The following is a 15,631-nucleotide window of genomic DNA, read 5'->3' on the forward strand; positions in this document are numbered from 1 at the left end:
ATATATCGGGGAACAATGGGCGGTGACGTCATCGCGGGGGGGAGGGGAGAACCCGCATAAAGGGAGCCCCGATGGGGGGGGAGGGGCGGGAGAGGAGAGAGAGAGGTGGGGGAGGGAGGAAATTTGGGGGGGGGGAATTTTGGGGTGAATTTTGGGATTTTTGGGGGAAAATTTGGGGTGTTGGGGTGAAATTTGGGATTTTTTGGGGGTAATTTTGGATTTTTGGAGGGAATTTTGGGATTTTTGGGGTGAATTTTGGTGTGAATTTGGGGTTTTGGGGTGAATTTGGGATTTTTGGGGTGAATATTTGGATTTTTGGAGGGAATTTTGGGGGTTTTGGAGGGGAAATTTTGGGATTTTGGGGGAATTTTGGGTTTTTTTGGGGGTTGTGGGGTTTTTTGGGGGGAGAATTTAGATTTTTGGAGGAATTTGGGGTTTTAGGGGTGACTTTTGGGGTGAATTTGGGGTTTTAGGGTGAATTTTGGGGTTTTTGGGGTGAATTTTGGGGATTTTTTTGAGGGTTGTGGGGTTTTTTGGGGGGAGAATTTGGATTTTTGGGGGGTTTGGGGGAGAATTTGGGGTTTTAGGGTGAATTTTGGGTGAATTTTGGGATTTTTGGGGTGAATTTTGGGTGAATTTGGGGTTTTGGGGGGAATTTTGGGAGTTTTGGGGGCGATTTTGGTTTTTTTGGGGTGAATTTTGGGATTTTTTAGGGTCAATTTTGGGATTTTTGGGGTTTTTTTTGGGAGGTTGTGGGTTTTTTGGGGGGAGAATTTGGATATTTGGGGAAATTTGGGGTTTTGGGGAATTTGGGATTTTTAGGGTGAATTTTGGGGATTTTTGGGGGGAATTTTGGGGTTTTTTTTGGGGCTTGTGGGGTTTTTTGGAGGGAGAATTTGGATTTTTGGGTGAATTTGGGGTTTTGGGGGAATTTTGGGGGGTTTTAGGGTGAATTTGGGATTTTTGGGGTGAATTTTGGGGCTTTTTTGGGGGTTGTGCTGGGAAAAATTTGGATTTTTTGGGGAATTTGGGGTTTTGGGGTGAATTTTGGGATTTTTTGGGGAATTTTGGGGGTTTTGGAGAGAATTTTGGGATTTCTTGGGGTGAATTTCGGTTTTTTGGGTGAAGTTTGGGATTTTGGGGGGAATTTGGGGTTTTAGGGTGAATTTTGGGGATTTTTTGGGGGGAATTTGGGGGTTTTTTGGGGTGTTGCGGATTTCCTGGGGTGAATTTGGATTTTTGGGGAATTTTGGGGATTCTTGGGGAAATTTGGGGTTTTAGGGTGAATTTTGGGGGGAATTTTGGGATTTTTGGGGTCAATTTGGGGTTTTGGGGTGAATTTTGGGGTGAATTTTGGGGGTTTTGGGGGGAATTTTGGGGTTTTAGGGTGATTTGGGATTTTTGGGGTGAATTCTGGGATTTTTTGGGATAATTTGGGGTTTGGGTGAATTTTGGGATTTTTGGGGGGAATTTTGGGGTTTTGGGGGAATTTTGGGATTTTTAGGGTGAATTTTGGGGTGAATTTGGGGCTTTAGGGTGAATTCTGGGATTTTTGGGGGGTTTTTTTGGGGGTTGTGGGGTTTTTTGGGGGGAGAATTTGGATTTTTGGGTAATTTGGGGGTTTGGGATGAATTTTGGGGTTTTGGGGGAAATTTTGGGGGTTTTGGAGTTAATTTTGGGATTTTGGGGGGGAATTTTGGGGGTTTTAGGGGAATTTTGGGATTTTTTTGGGTTTTTTTCGGGGGATTTTTGGGTTTTTTTTGTGGATTTTTTTTGTGGATTTTGGGATTTTTTTGGAGGGGATTTAGGGAGGTTTGGGTTTTGTGGATTTTTGGGTTTTTTTGGGTTTTTTGGGGGACTGAGCCCCCGACCCCTCCCCAGGACCCCCAAATTCGGCGCCATGGCCGAGCCCGAGCAGGAAATCGAGTGAGTGACCCAAATTATGCCAAAAATACCCCAAAATGCCCCAAAATCCCAAAAACTGCCACTAAATCCCCAAAAACTGCCCCGAAATACCCCAAAACTGCCCCTAAATCCCCCAAAATTCCCAAAACTGCCCCAATCCCCCCAAACTGCCCCCAAACTGCCCCAAAATCTTCTCAAAATCCCCCCAAAATGCCCCAAATTTACCTGGGAACCCCCAAAACCTCTGAGAAATACCCCAAAAATCCCCCAAAAATCCCCCAAAACCCCCCAAACCACCCCAAAAAACCCCTGGGAGCCCCAAAATTGCCCCAAAATGCCCCAAAATCCCCCGGGACCCCCCAAAACCTCCCCAGAAACCCCTGGGACCCCCAAAATTGTCCCAAAATATCCCAAACCCACCCCAAAAACCCCTGGGACCCCAAAACCACCCCAAAATCTCCCCAAAATGCCCCTGGGACCCCAAAACCGCCCCAAAATACCCCAAAATCTCCCTAAAATGCCCCAAAATCTCCCCGGGACCCCCAAAACCTCCCCAAAAACCCCCAAAATCTCCCCAAAATCCCCCTGGGATCCCCCAAACCTCCCCAAAAACCCCTGGGACCCCCAAAAACCGCCCCAAAAACCCCCAAAATCTCCCCAAAACTCCCCAAAATCCCCAAATTGGCCCCGCCCCTCCCCCCGCCCCTCCCCCCGCCCCCTCACGTTTTCTTCCCCCCAGGGAGCGGCCGGAGGGTCAGTGACGTCACGCGGCCCCACGTGACCCCCACGTGACCCCAATTAACAGCGCCAATCAGCGCTCATTAACGCCAATTAACGGCAATTAACGCCAGCCGGCATGGAGTGACCCGAAACCCCCCTCATTAACACCGAACCGTTAATTAATAATGGGTTAATCAACATTAAACCCCCCGAATTAACCCCGAACCATTAATTAATAACGGTTAATCAACATCAACCCCCCGAATTAACCCCAAACCGTTAATTAATAACGGGTTCATTAACATCAAACCCCCTTAATTAACCCCAACCCGTTAATTAATCATTAATTCATTAACATTAAACCCCCCTAATTAACCCAAACCGTTCATTAATAATGGATTAATTAACAGCAAACCCCCTAATTAACCCCAAACCGTTAATTAATAACGGGTTAATGAGCATCAAACCCCTGAATTAACCCCAAACCTTTAATTAATAACGGGTTAATGAACACCAAACCCCCTTAATTAACCCCAAACCATTAATTAATAATGGGTCCATTAACATTAAACCCCCCTAATTACCCCTAAACCATTAATGAATAATGGGTTAATTAACATCAAACCCCCTCATTAACCCCAAACCGTTAATTAATAACGGGTTCATTAACATCAAACCCCCCTAATTAACCCAAACCGTTAATTAATAACGGGTTAATTAACATTAAACCCCCCCAGAACCTAAAACTGCCCCCAACCCATTAATTAATTGTTAATTAATTACTAATAACCCCCTCAGAGCCCTAATTAAAGGCTCTGGGGGGGGCTAATTAGCATAATTAGCGCACTAATTACCGGTTCAACAGAGGAGGCGCCCGAGGAGGAGGAGGAGAGGAGGAAGGTGAGCGAGGAAACCCCAAAATCGCCAAAATTCTCCCCAAAAATCCAAAATTTGGGGAAATTCCTTCAAAAATCCCAAATTTGGGGGATTTCCCAAAAATCCCAAAAATTTGGGGGAAATCTCCACAAAAAACCCCAAAATTTGAGGAAATTTCCTTAAAAAGAACCCCAAAAATTTCCCTAAAAAACCCCCAAAATTTGAGGAAATTTCCCTAAAAAAAAACAAATTTGAGGAAATTTCCCTAAAAAAACCCCAAATTTGAGGAAATTTCTCTAAAAAAAATCCCAAATTTGAGGAAATTTCCCTTAAAAAACCCCAAAATTTGAGGAAATTTCCCTAAAAAAACCCCAAAATTTGGGGGAAATCTCTTCAAAAAAACCCCAAAATTTGAAAAACCCAAAATTTGAGGAAATTTCCCTGAAAAACCCCCAAAATTTGAGGAAATTTCCCTAAAAAAACCCCAAAATTTGAGGAAATTTCCCTAAAAAACCCCAAAATTTGAGGAAATTTCCTTAAAAAAACCCCAAAATTGGAGGAAATTTCCCTTAAAAAAAACCCAAAATTTGAGGAAATTTCCCCAAAAAAAACCCAAAAATTTGAGGAAATTTCCCTTTAAAAAACCCCAAAATTTGAGGAAAATTTCCTTAAAAAAAACCAAAATTTGAGGGAATTTCCCTAAAAAAAAACCCCAAAATTTGAGAAATTTCCTTAAAAAAACCCCAAAATTTGGGGGAATTTCCCATAAAAAACCTCAAAATTTGAGGAAATTTCCCTAAAAAAAACCCCAAAATTTGGGGAAATTTCCCTAAAAAAAAAACCCCAAAATTTGAGGAAATTTCCCTAAAAAAACCCCAAAATTTGAGGAAATTTCCCTTAAAAAAAACCCCAAAATTTGAGGAAATTTCCCTAAAAAAATCCCCCAAATTTGAGGAAATTTCCCTAAAAAAAAAAAACAAAATTTGAGGAAACTTCCCTAAAATAAAAACCCCAAAATTTGAGAAAATTTCCCTAAAAAAAAAAAACAAATTTGAGGAAATTTCCATAAAGAAACCCCAAAATTGGAGGAAATTTCCCTAAAAAAACCCCAAAATTTGGGGGAATTTCCCTAAAAAAAACCCCAAAATTGAGGAAATTTCCTTAAAAAAAACCCCAAAATTTGAGGAAATTTCCCTAAAAAAAAAGCAAAATTTGAGGAAATTTCCCTAAAAAAAAACCCCCAAAATTTGAGGAAATTTCCCTAAAAAAACCCCAAAATTTGAGGAAATTTCCCTTTAAAAAACCCCAAAATTTGGGGAATTTCCCTTAAAAAAACCCCAAAATTTGGGGAATTTGCCCCTAAAACCCCAAATTCGGGGAATTTGCCCCAAAACCCCAAATTTTGGGAATTTCCCCCAATTTGTGACGCCCCCATTTCCCCCCACAGCCCCGGAGCCCCCGAAACCTCCAGAGGAGCCGGGTACGGACCAAAAACACCCAAAATAGCCCAAAATAGCCCAAAATAGCCCAAAATGCCCCAAAATACCCCAAAAATCACCCAAAATAGCTCAAAATACCCCCAAAATTGCCTCAAAGTACCCAAAAATCACCCAAAATACCCCAAAACCACCAAAAATACCCCAAAATGCCCTAAAAAATCACCCAAAATGCCCCAAAATACCCCAAAAATACCCAAAAACTACCCCAAAATGGCCCAAAATACCCCAAAATTCCCCAAAACTGCCTCAAAGTACCCCAAAAATACCCCAAAATACCCCCAGAATACCCCAAAATACCCCCAAAATGCCCAAAAATACCCCAAAAATACCCAAAAATGCCCAAAAAATACCCCAAAAACACCAAAATACCCAAAAAATACCCCAAAAATACCCCAAAATGCCCCAAAATTGCCCCAAAAATACCCCAAAACTGCCCTGGGACCCCCAAAATCCACCCCAGAATTATCCTGGGAGCCTCCAAATGCCCCAAAATCGCCTAAAATATCCCCAAACCAGCCCTGGGACCCCCAAAATCCCCTAAAAAAATCCACTTGGGACCCCAAAATTGCCCCAAAATCCCCCAAAACACCTCTGGGACCCCCAAAATCCCCCAAAATCGCTAAAAGTGCCCCAAAAACAGCCCTGGGACCCCAAATCCCCCCAAAAATCCCCTTGGGACCCCCAAAATCCCCTTAAATCACCCCAAACCAGCCCTGGGACCTCCAAAACTGCCCCAAAATCCCCCAAAAATCCCCCAAAAATCACTTTGGGACCCCCAAAATCACCCCAAAACCAGCACTGGGACCCCCAAAAAATTCCCTGGGACCCCCAAAATCCTCCAAGGCCACCCCAAAATCACCCAAAAAAACCCCTTGGGACCCCCAAAATCCCCTAAAATCCCCCAAAACATCCCTGGGACCCCCAAAACTGCCCCAAAATCCCCCAAAAATCGCCCTGGGATCCCCAAAATCCCCCCAGAATCCCCCGGGACCCCAAAACCTCCTGAAATCCCCCCCAAAAATCCCCCTGGGACCCCCAAACCTGCCCCCAAATACCCCCAAAATCACCTTGGGACCCCAAATCCCCCCCAAAATCTCCCAAAATCACCCTGGGACCCCCAAAAATCCCCCTGGGACCCCCAAAATCCCCCCAAATCCCCCCTGACCCCAATTTCTGTCCCCCAGAAGAGGAGCGGCCCCGGCCCCGGTGAGTGAAATCTGGGGATTTGGGGATTTTTGGGGGATTTTTGAGGGATTTTTGAGGGATTTTGGGGGGAAATTTGGGGGTTTTTTTGGGGCATTCTTGGAGATTTTTGTTGGGAATTTGGGGGGATTTTTGGGGGGATTTTTGGGGGATTTTTTGGGTTTTTTGAGGGATTTTGGGGGGATTTTGGGATTTTTTGGGGGGTTTTGGGGGGGTGAATTAGGGGGGATTTTGGGGGAATTCTTGGAGATTTTTGGGGGATTTTGGGGGGGGAATTTTGGGGGGTTTTTGGGGTTTTTGGAGGGATTTTGGGGTTTTTTTGGGGGGGAATTTTGGGGGTGAATTTTGGGTTTTTGAAGAGATTTTTGGGGGGAATTTTGGGTTTTTTTGGGGGGAATTTTGGGGGATTTTTTGGGGGCATTCTGGGAGATTTTTGGGTGGATTTGGGGGGAATTTTTGGGTTTTTTTGGGGGCATTCTTGGAGATTTTTGGGGTGAATTTTGGGGATTTTTTGGGGGATTTTTTGGGTTTTTGAAGGGATTTTGGGGGGATTTTTTGGTTTTTGGGTGGATTTGGGGGGGGATTTTGGAGTTTTTTTGGGGGAATTTTGGGGGATTTTTGGGGGCATTCTTGGAGATTTTTGGGGGGAATTTGGGGGGATTTTTGGGGGGATTTTTTGGGTTTTTGAAGGGATTTTGGGTGGATTTTTGGGTGGATTTTGGGGGTTTTTGGGGGATTTTTGGGGGGATTTTTTGGGTTTTTGGGGGTTTTTTGGGGGGGTTTTTGGGGGGGGTTTTTGGGGGGATTTTCGGGGGGATTTTTTGGGTTTTTGGGTGGATTTTGGGGGGTTTTTGGGGGGATTTTTTGGGTTTTTGGGGGGGTTTTTGGGTGGATTTTGGGGGGGTTTTTTGGGTGGATTTTGGGTGGATTTTGGGTTTTTTTGGGGGGTTTTTGGGGGTCCCAGCCCCCCTGACCCCCCGCCCCCCCCAGGCCGATGCTGTCCCAGCTGGCGCCGCCCAAAATCCCCGAGGGCGAGCGCGTGGACTTCGACGTGAGTTTGGGGGAAATTGGGAAATTTGGGGAAATTTGGGGGGTCTGGGGTCGCAGGAGAAGGAGCTGAAGGGGAGGGAATATTTGGGATTTATTTGGGATTTTTTGGGGATTTTTTTGGATTTTTTGGGATTTTTTTTGGGATTTTTTGGAGCTTTTTGATCGGGATTTTTCCACAAGGTAATTTTGGGGTGAATTTGGGGTTTTTTGGGCCAGGACATCCACCGGAAGCGCATGGAGAAGGGCCTGAAGGGGAGGGAATATTTGGGATTTATTGGGATTTTTTGGGATTTTTTTGGGATTTTTTGGAGTTTTTTGATCGGAATTTTTTCCACAAGGTAATTTTGGGGTAAATTTGTGCATTTTTGGGTCAGGACATCCACCGGAAGCGCATGGAGAAGGAGCTGAAGGGGAGGGAATATTTGGGGATTTTTTGGGATTTTTTTGGATTTTTTGGAGCTTTTGATCGGGATTTTTCCACAAGGTAATTTTGGGGTGAATTTGTGCGTTTTTGGGTCAGGACATCCACCGGAAGCGCATGGAGAAGGACCTGCTGGAGCTGCAGACCCTCATTGACGCCCACTTTGAGCAGCGGCGCCGCGAGGAGGAGGAGCTGCAGGGGCTGATGGAGAGAATCGTGGGTTTGGGGCAAATTCCGGGGATTTTGGGCAAATTCTGGGGTTTGGGCAATCATGGGTTTGGGGCAAATTCCGGGGGTTTGGGGCAAATTCCGGGGATTTTGGGCAATCGTGGGTTTGGGGCAAATTCCGGGGGTTTGGGCAAATTCCGGGGGTTTGGGGCAATCGTGGGTTTGGGGCAAATTCCGGGGGTTTGGGGCAAATTCCAGGGGTTTGGGGCAAATTCCGGGGATTTTGGGCAAATTCTGGGGGTTTGGGGCAAATTCCGGGGGTTTGGGGCAAATTCCGGGATTTTGGGCAATCGTGGGTTTGGGGCAAATTCCGGGGATTTTGGGCAAATTCCGGGGTTTTGGGGCAAATTCCGGGGGTTTGGGGCAATCGTGGGTTTGGGGCAAATTCCAGGGGTTTGGGGCAAATTCCGGGGGTTTGGGGCAATCGTGGGTTTGGGGCAAATTCCGGGATTTTGGGCAAATTCCGGGGATTTTGGGCAATCGTGGGTTTGGGGCAAATTCCGGGGGTTTTGGGGCAAATTCCGGGGGTTTGGGGCAAATTCTGGGATTTTGGGCAAATCCCGGGGATTTTGGGCAAATTCTGGGGTTTGGGGCAATCGTGGGTTTGGGGCAAATTCCGGGGGTTTGGGGCAAATTCCGGGGGTTTGGGCAATCGTGGGTTTGGGGCAAATTCCGGGGATTTTGGGCAAATTCCGGGGGTTTTGGGCAATCGTGGGTTTGGGGCAAATTCCGGGGGTTTGGGGCAAATTCCGGGGGTTTTGGGCAAATTCCGGGGGTTTGGGGCAATCGTGGGTTTGGGGCAAATTCCGGGGGTTTGGGGCAAATTCCGGGGATTTTGGGCAAATTCCGGGGGTTTTGGGGCAAATTCCGGGGGTTTGGGGCAAATTCCGGGGGTTTGGGGCAAATTCCGGGGATTTTGGGCAAATTCGGGGGTTTTGGGCAATTGTGGGTTTGGGGCAAATTCCGGGGTTTGGGCAAATTCCGGGGATTTTGGGCAATCGTGGGTTTGGGGCAAATTCCGGGGGTTTTGGGGCAATCGTGGGTTTGGGGCAAATTCTGGGGGTTTTGGGCAAATTCCGGGGATTTTGGGGCAATCGTGGGTTTGGGGCAAATTCTGGGGGTTTGGGCAAATTCCGGGGGTTTTGGGGCAATCGTGGGTTTGGGGCAAATTCTGGGGATTTGGGCAAATTCCGGGGGTTTGGGGCAATCGTGGGTTTGGGGCAAATTCCGGGGATTTTTGGCAATCGGGGCATTTCCACAGCTCTGGGCTGGTTTGGGGCATTTCGGGCGATTTGGGGGATTTTGGGGCATTTTGGGGCATTTTGGGGTTTTGGGCAGTTTTTGAGGTGATTGTGGATGATTTGAGGCAGTTTTGGGGTGGTTTCGGGCAGTTTTGGGGTGGTTTCGGGCAGTTTCTGGGGCAATTTTTAGGGTGACTGTGGGTTATTTCAGGCAGTTTTGGGGTGATTTTGGGGTGATTTCGGGCGGTTTTGGGGCGGTTTTGGGCGGTTTTGGGGTGATTTGGGGTGATTTGGGGCGGTTTTGGGGTGATTTTGGGGTGATTTCGGGACGATTTCAGGCAGTTTTGGGGTGATTTAGGGTGATTTCAGGCAGTTTTGGGGCAGTTTTAGGGTGATTTCAGGCAGTTTTGGTGTGATTTTGGGCAGTTTTGGGGCAGTTTTGGGGCAGTTTTGGGGTGATTTCAGGCGGTTTTGGGCGGTTTTGGGTTGATTCCGGGTGGTTTTGGGGTGATTCTGGGGCAGTTTTGGGTGATTTGGGGTGATTTTGGGGTGATTCTGGGCGGTTTTGGGGCGGTTTTGGGGTGATTTTGGGGTGATTCTGGGGTGATTTTGGGGTGATTTTGGGTGATTTCGGGTGATTTCAGGCGGTTTTGGGGTGATTTGGGGCAGTTCCAGGGTGATTTTGGGGTGATTCTGGGCAGTTTTGGGGTGATTTTGGGCGGTTTTGGGGCAGTTTTGGGTGATTTGGAGCAGTTTTGGGGTGATTTGAGGCAGTTTTGGGTTGATTTCGGGCGGTTTTGGGGTGATTTTGGGTGATTTGGGGCGGTTTTGGGGTGATTTTGGGGTGATTTTGGGCGGTTTCGGGGTGATTTTGGGCGGTTTTGGGGTGATTTTGGGGTGATTTTGGGTTGATTTCGCGCGGTTTTGGGGTGATTTTGGGCGGTTTTGGGGTGATTTGGGGTGATTTTGGGGCGATTCTGGGCGGTTTTGGGGTGATTTTGGGGTGATTTTGGGTTGATTTCGCGCGGTTTTGGGGTGATTTTGGGCGGTTTTGGGTTGATTTCGGGCGGTTTTGGGGTGATTTCAGGCGGTTTTGGGGTGATTTGGGTTGATTTTGGGTTGATTTTGGGCGGTTTCGGTGCGTTCCCGCCCAGGAGCGGCGCCGGGCCGAGCGCAAGGAGCAGCTGCGGAGCCGAACCGAGAAGGAGCGGGAGCGGCAGGCGCGGCTGGCGGTGAGCGCCCGAAACGGGCGGGATTCACCCCAAAATGGCACCTGGGAACCCCAAAATAACGGCTGGGAACCCCAAAATAACACCTGGGAACCAACCCGAAACGGCCCCGATTCACCCCAAAATAACGGCTGGGAACCCCCAAAACGGACGGGATTTACCCCAAAATAACGGCTGGGAACCACCCCCAAATAACGGCTGGGATTCAACCCAAAACTGCCGGGATTCACCCCAAAATAACGGCTGGGAACCCCAAAATAACTCCTGGATTCACCCCAAAATGGCACCTGGAACCCCCAAAATAACACCGGGATTCACCCAAAATAACGGCTGGGAACCAGCCCAAAACTGCCAGATTCACCCCAAAATAACGGCTGGGATTCACCCCAAAATAACACCTGGAACCAGCCCAAAACTGCCGGGATTCACCCCAAAATAACGGCTGGGAACCAGCCCAAAACTGCCAGGATTCACCCCAAAATAACGGCTGGGATTCACCCCAAAATAACACCTGGGAACCAGCCCAAAACTGCCGGGATTCACCCAAAATAACGGCCGGGATTTACCCCAAAATAACGGCTGGGAACCCCCAAAACGGCCGGGATTCACCCCAAAATAACGGCTGGGAACCCCCAAAATGGCACCTGGGAATGACCCCTCAAAATAACGGCTGGGAACCCCCCCAAAACGGCCGGGATTCAGCCCAAAATAACGGCTGGGAACCAGCCCAAAACTGCCAGGATTCACCCCAAAATAACGGCTGGGAACCCCAAAATAACACCTGGATTCACCCCAAAAAACTGCCAGGATTCACCCCAAAATCTCCTGGATTCACCCAGAATAACAGCTGGGAACCACCCCAAAACTGCCAGGATTTACCCCAAAATGGCACCTGGGAACCCCCAAAATAACTCCTGGATTCACCCCAAAATAACAGCTGGGATCCAATCCAAAAAACTGCCAGGATTCAGCCCAAAATCCCTGCCAGGATTCACCCCAAAATAACGGCTGGGATCCAACCCAAAACTGCCGGGATTTACCCCAAAATAACGGCTGGGAACCCCAAAATGGCACCTGGGAACCCCCAAAATAACACCTGGATTCACCCCAAAATAACGGCTGGAACCCCCAAAATAACAGCTGGGATCCAACCCAAAACTGCCAGGATTTACCCCAAAATAACAGCTGGGAACAACCCCAAATAACACCAGGATTCACCCCAAAATAACGGCCGGGATTTACCCCAAAATAACGGCCCCGATTCACCCAAAATGGCACCTGGGAACCCCCAAAACGGCCCCGATTCACCCCAAAATAACGGCTGGGAACCCCAAAATAACACCTGGGAAACAGCCCAAAACGGCCGGGATTCACCCCAAAATAACGGCTGGGAACCACCCCCAAATAATACCTGGATTCAGCCCAAAATAACAGCTGGATCCACCCCAAAATAACAGCTGGGAACCAACCCAAAACTGCCAGGATTCACTCCAAAATAACGGCTGGGAACCCCCAAAATAACACCAGGATTCACCCCAAAACTTCCCCGATTCACCCCAAAATGGCACCTGGGAACCCAAAATGGCACCTGGGAACCCCAAAATGGCACCTGAGAACCACCCCAAAACTGCCAGGATTCACCCCAAAATCTCACCTGGGAACCCCAAATCCCCTTCTGGATGTGCCCCAAAATCCCCTCATGGATCCAGCCCAAAATCACCCGGATTCACCCCAAAATCTCACCTGGGAACCACCCCAGAACGGCCTCCTGGATCCACTCCTGGATCCACCCCAAATCCACCCCAAACCCACCCAAACCCACCCCAAATCTGCCCCAAACCCACTCAAAACCTGACCCTGAACCCACCACAAATCCACCCCAAATCCGGCTCCAAATCCACCCAAATCCAACCCAAATCTGGCCCCAAATCCACCCTAAACCGACACCAAATCTGACCCCAAATCCACCAAAATCCACCCCAAAACTGGCCCTAAACAGACCCCAAATCCACCGGAAAATCCATCCCAAATCTGGCCCCAAATCCACCAAAATCCACCCCAAATCTGGCCCCAAATCCACCCTAAACTGCCCCCAAATCTGACCCCAAATCCACCAAAATCCAACCCAAAACTGGCCCTAAACAGACCCCAAATCCACCGGAAAATCCACCCCAAATCCGGCTCCAAATCCACCAAAATCCAACCCAAATCTGGCCCTAAATTTGCCCAAAATCCAACCCAAATCTGACCCAAATCCGGCCCCAAATCCACCGGAAAATCCATCCCAAATCTGGCCCCAAATCCACCCAAACTGACCCAAAATCTGACCCCAAATCCACCAAAATCCAACCCAAATCTGGCCCTAAATTTGCCCGAAATCCATCCCAAATCCACCCCAAATCCGGCCCCAAATCCACCAAAATCCACCCCAAAACTGGCCCTAAACAGACCCAAATCCACCGGAAAATCCACCCCAAATCTGGCCCCAAATCCACCCCAAACTGACCCAAAATCTGACCCCAAATCCACCAAAATCCACCCCAAAATCCATCCCAAATCTGATCTCAAATCCACCCAAAATCCACCCCAAATCTGGCCCCAAATCCACCCCAAACTGACCCAAAATCTGACCCCAAATCCACCAAAATCCACCCCAAATCTGGACCTAAACAGACCCCAAATGCACCGGAAAATCCATCCCAAATCTGGCCCCAAATCCACCAAAATCCACCCCAAATCTGGCCCCAAATCCACCCCAAACTGACCCAAAATCTGACCCCAAATCCACCAAAATCCAACCCAAATCCACCAAAATCCAACCCAAATCTGGCCCTAAATTTGCCCAAAATCCATCCCAAATCCAGCCCCAAATCTGACTCCAAACCCCCCCAAATCCATCCCAAATCTGGCCCCAAATCCACCAAAATCCACCCCAAAATCCACCCCAAATCTGACCCCAAATCCACCAAAATCCATTCCAAATCTGATCCCAAATGCACCCAAAATCCACCTCAAATCCGGCCCCAAACCCACCTGAAATCCACCTGAAAATCCACCCCAAACTGACCCAAAATCTGACCCCAAATCCACCAAAATCCACCCCAAAATCCACCCCAAATCTGACCCCAAATCCACCCCAAACTGACCCAAAATCTGACCCCAAATCCACCCAAAATCCACCCCAAACCCAACCCTAAATCCAATTCTAAATCCACCAAATGTGGCCCCAAAACCACCCCAATTGACCCAAAACCAATTTGCCCCAAACCCGCCCCAATTGCCCCAAACCCGCCCCAATTTGCCCAAAATCGCCCCAATTTGCCCCAACCCAGGAGGAGAAGCTGCGCAAGGAGGAGGAGGAGGCCAAGAAGAGAGCGGAGGACGACGCCAAGAAAAAGAAAGTTCTGTCGGCGATGCCGCATTTCGGGGGGTACCTGGCCAAGGTGGGACCCAAAAACCCCAAAAACCCCACAGGGACCCCAAAAACCCCCCAAAAACCCCATAGAAACCCCAAAAACCCCATAGAAACCCCATAGATGCCGCATTTCGGGGGGTACCTGGCTAAGGTGGGACCCAAAAACCCCAAAAAAACACAAAAACCCAAAAAAACCCCCAAAAACCCCCCAAAAATCCCACAGACCCCATAGGGACCCCAAAAACCCCCCAAAACCCCCATAGAAACCCCATAGAAACCCCATAGATCCCATAGAAACCCCATAGAAACACAGAGGGTTCTGTCGGCGATGCCGCATTTCGGGGGGTACCTGGCCAAGGTGGGACCCAAAAACCCAAAAAACCCAAAAACCCCCCAAAAACCCCATAGAAACACAGAGGGTTCTGTCGGCGATGCCGCATTTCGGGGGGTACCTGGCTAAGGTGGGACCCAAAAACCACAAAAAACCCCAAAAACCACAAAAATCCCATAGAAACCCCAAAAACCCCAAAAAAACCCCAAAAACCCCATAGACCCCATAGAAACCCCATAGATGCCGCATTTCGGGGGGTACCTGGCCAAGGTGGGACCCAAAAAACCCCAAAAAACCCCAAAAACCCAAAAAAACCCCATAAAAACCCCATAGAACCCATAGAAACCCCATAGAAACCCCATAGAAACCCCATAGAAACCCCATAGATGCCGCATTTCGGGGGGTACCTGGCCAAGGTGGGACCCAAAAACCCCAAAAACCCCAAAAAAACACCCAAAAAAACACCAAAAATCCCCCAAAAACCCCATAGAAACCCCATAGGTCCCATAGAAACCCCATAGAAACCCCAAAAACCACAAAAAACCCCCCAAAAACCCCATAGAAACCCCACAGAAACCCCATAGAAACCCCATAGAAACCCCATAGAAACACAGAGGGTTCTGTCGGCGATGCCGCATTTCGGGGGGTACCTGGCCAAGGTGGGACCCAAAAAACCCCCCAAAAACCCAAAAAAAACACCCAAAAACCACAAAAATCCCCCAAAAACCCCATAGAAACCCCATAGAAACACCAAAACCCCCCAAAACCCCCAAAAACTCCATAGGGAGCCCAAAAACCCCCCAAAACCCCCATAGAAACCCCATAGATCCCATAGAAACCCCATAGAAACCCCATAGATGCCGCATTTCGGGGGGTACCTGGCCAAGGTGGGACCCCAAAACCCCAAAAAAAACCCAAAAACCCCACAGGGACCCCAAAAACCCCATAGAAACCCCATAGATCCCATAGAAACCCCACAGAAACCCCAAAAACCCCATAGGGACCCCAAAAACCCCCCAAAAACCCCATAGATCCCATAGAAACCCCATAGATGCCCCATTTCGGGGGGTACCTGGCCAAGGTGGGACCCCAAAAACCCCAAAAAAGCCCCAAAAAACCACACAGGGACCCCAAAAACCCCAAAAAACCCCATAGAAACACCAAAAACCACAAAAATCCCCCCAAAATCCCCCAAAACCCCATAGAAACCCCATAGGAACCCCACAGCCCCACAGAGGGTTCTGTCGGCGATGCCGCATTTCGGGGGGTACCTGGCCAAGGTGGGACCCCAAAAACCCCAAAAAAAACCCCAAAAACCCCAAAAACCCCATAGGGACCCCAAAAACCCCATAGACCCCATAGGGGCCCCAAAACCCCCATAGATCCCATAGAAACCCCATAGATGCCGCATTTCGGGGGGTACCTGGCCAAGGTGGGACCCAAAAACCCCAAAAAAACCCCAAAAACCCAAAAAAACCCCCAAAAACCACAAAAATCCCCCATAGAAACCCCA

At 48.4% G+C, this 15,631-nt stretch overlaps 1 protein-coding gene across 2 annotated transcripts in view; it reads left to right on the forward strand.

Annotated features, from left to right (window-relative positions):
- The window catches only part of TNNT1 (troponin T1, slow skeletal type), a 20,819-nt gene continuing 5,188 nt past the window's right edge, over nt 1–15,631 (forward strand). The window contains exons 1-7 of one of the 2 annotated variants that reach the window (XM_074531695.1): nt 1–22; nt 1,882–1,926; nt 6,185–6,206; nt 7,194–7,254; nt 7,774–7,890; nt 10,298–10,375; nt 13,705–13,815. In XM_074531695.1, the coding sequence (XP_074387796.1) occupies nt 16–22; nt 1,882–1,926; nt 6,185–6,206; nt 7,194–7,254; nt 7,774–7,890; nt 10,298–10,375; nt 13,705–13,815 (441 nt within the window). In that variant the 5' untranslated portion in view covers nt 1–15. Of the gene's footprint in view, nt 23–49; nt 106–1,881; nt 1,927–6,184; nt 6,207–7,193; nt 7,255–7,773; nt 7,891–10,297; nt 10,376–13,704; nt 13,816–15,631 lie in introns of those variants that run through there. The other variant, XM_074531696.1, reaches the window with a different exon arrangement.

The sequence above is a fragment of the Zonotrichia albicollis genome, chromosome 38 (assembly GCF_047830755.1).
Source record: "Zonotrichia albicollis isolate bZonAlb1 chromosome 38, bZonAlb1.hap1, whole genome shotgun sequence".
In the NCBI taxonomy this organism is placed as follows: Eukaryota; Metazoa; Chordata; class Aves; order Passeriformes; family Passerellidae; genus Zonotrichia; species Zonotrichia albicollis.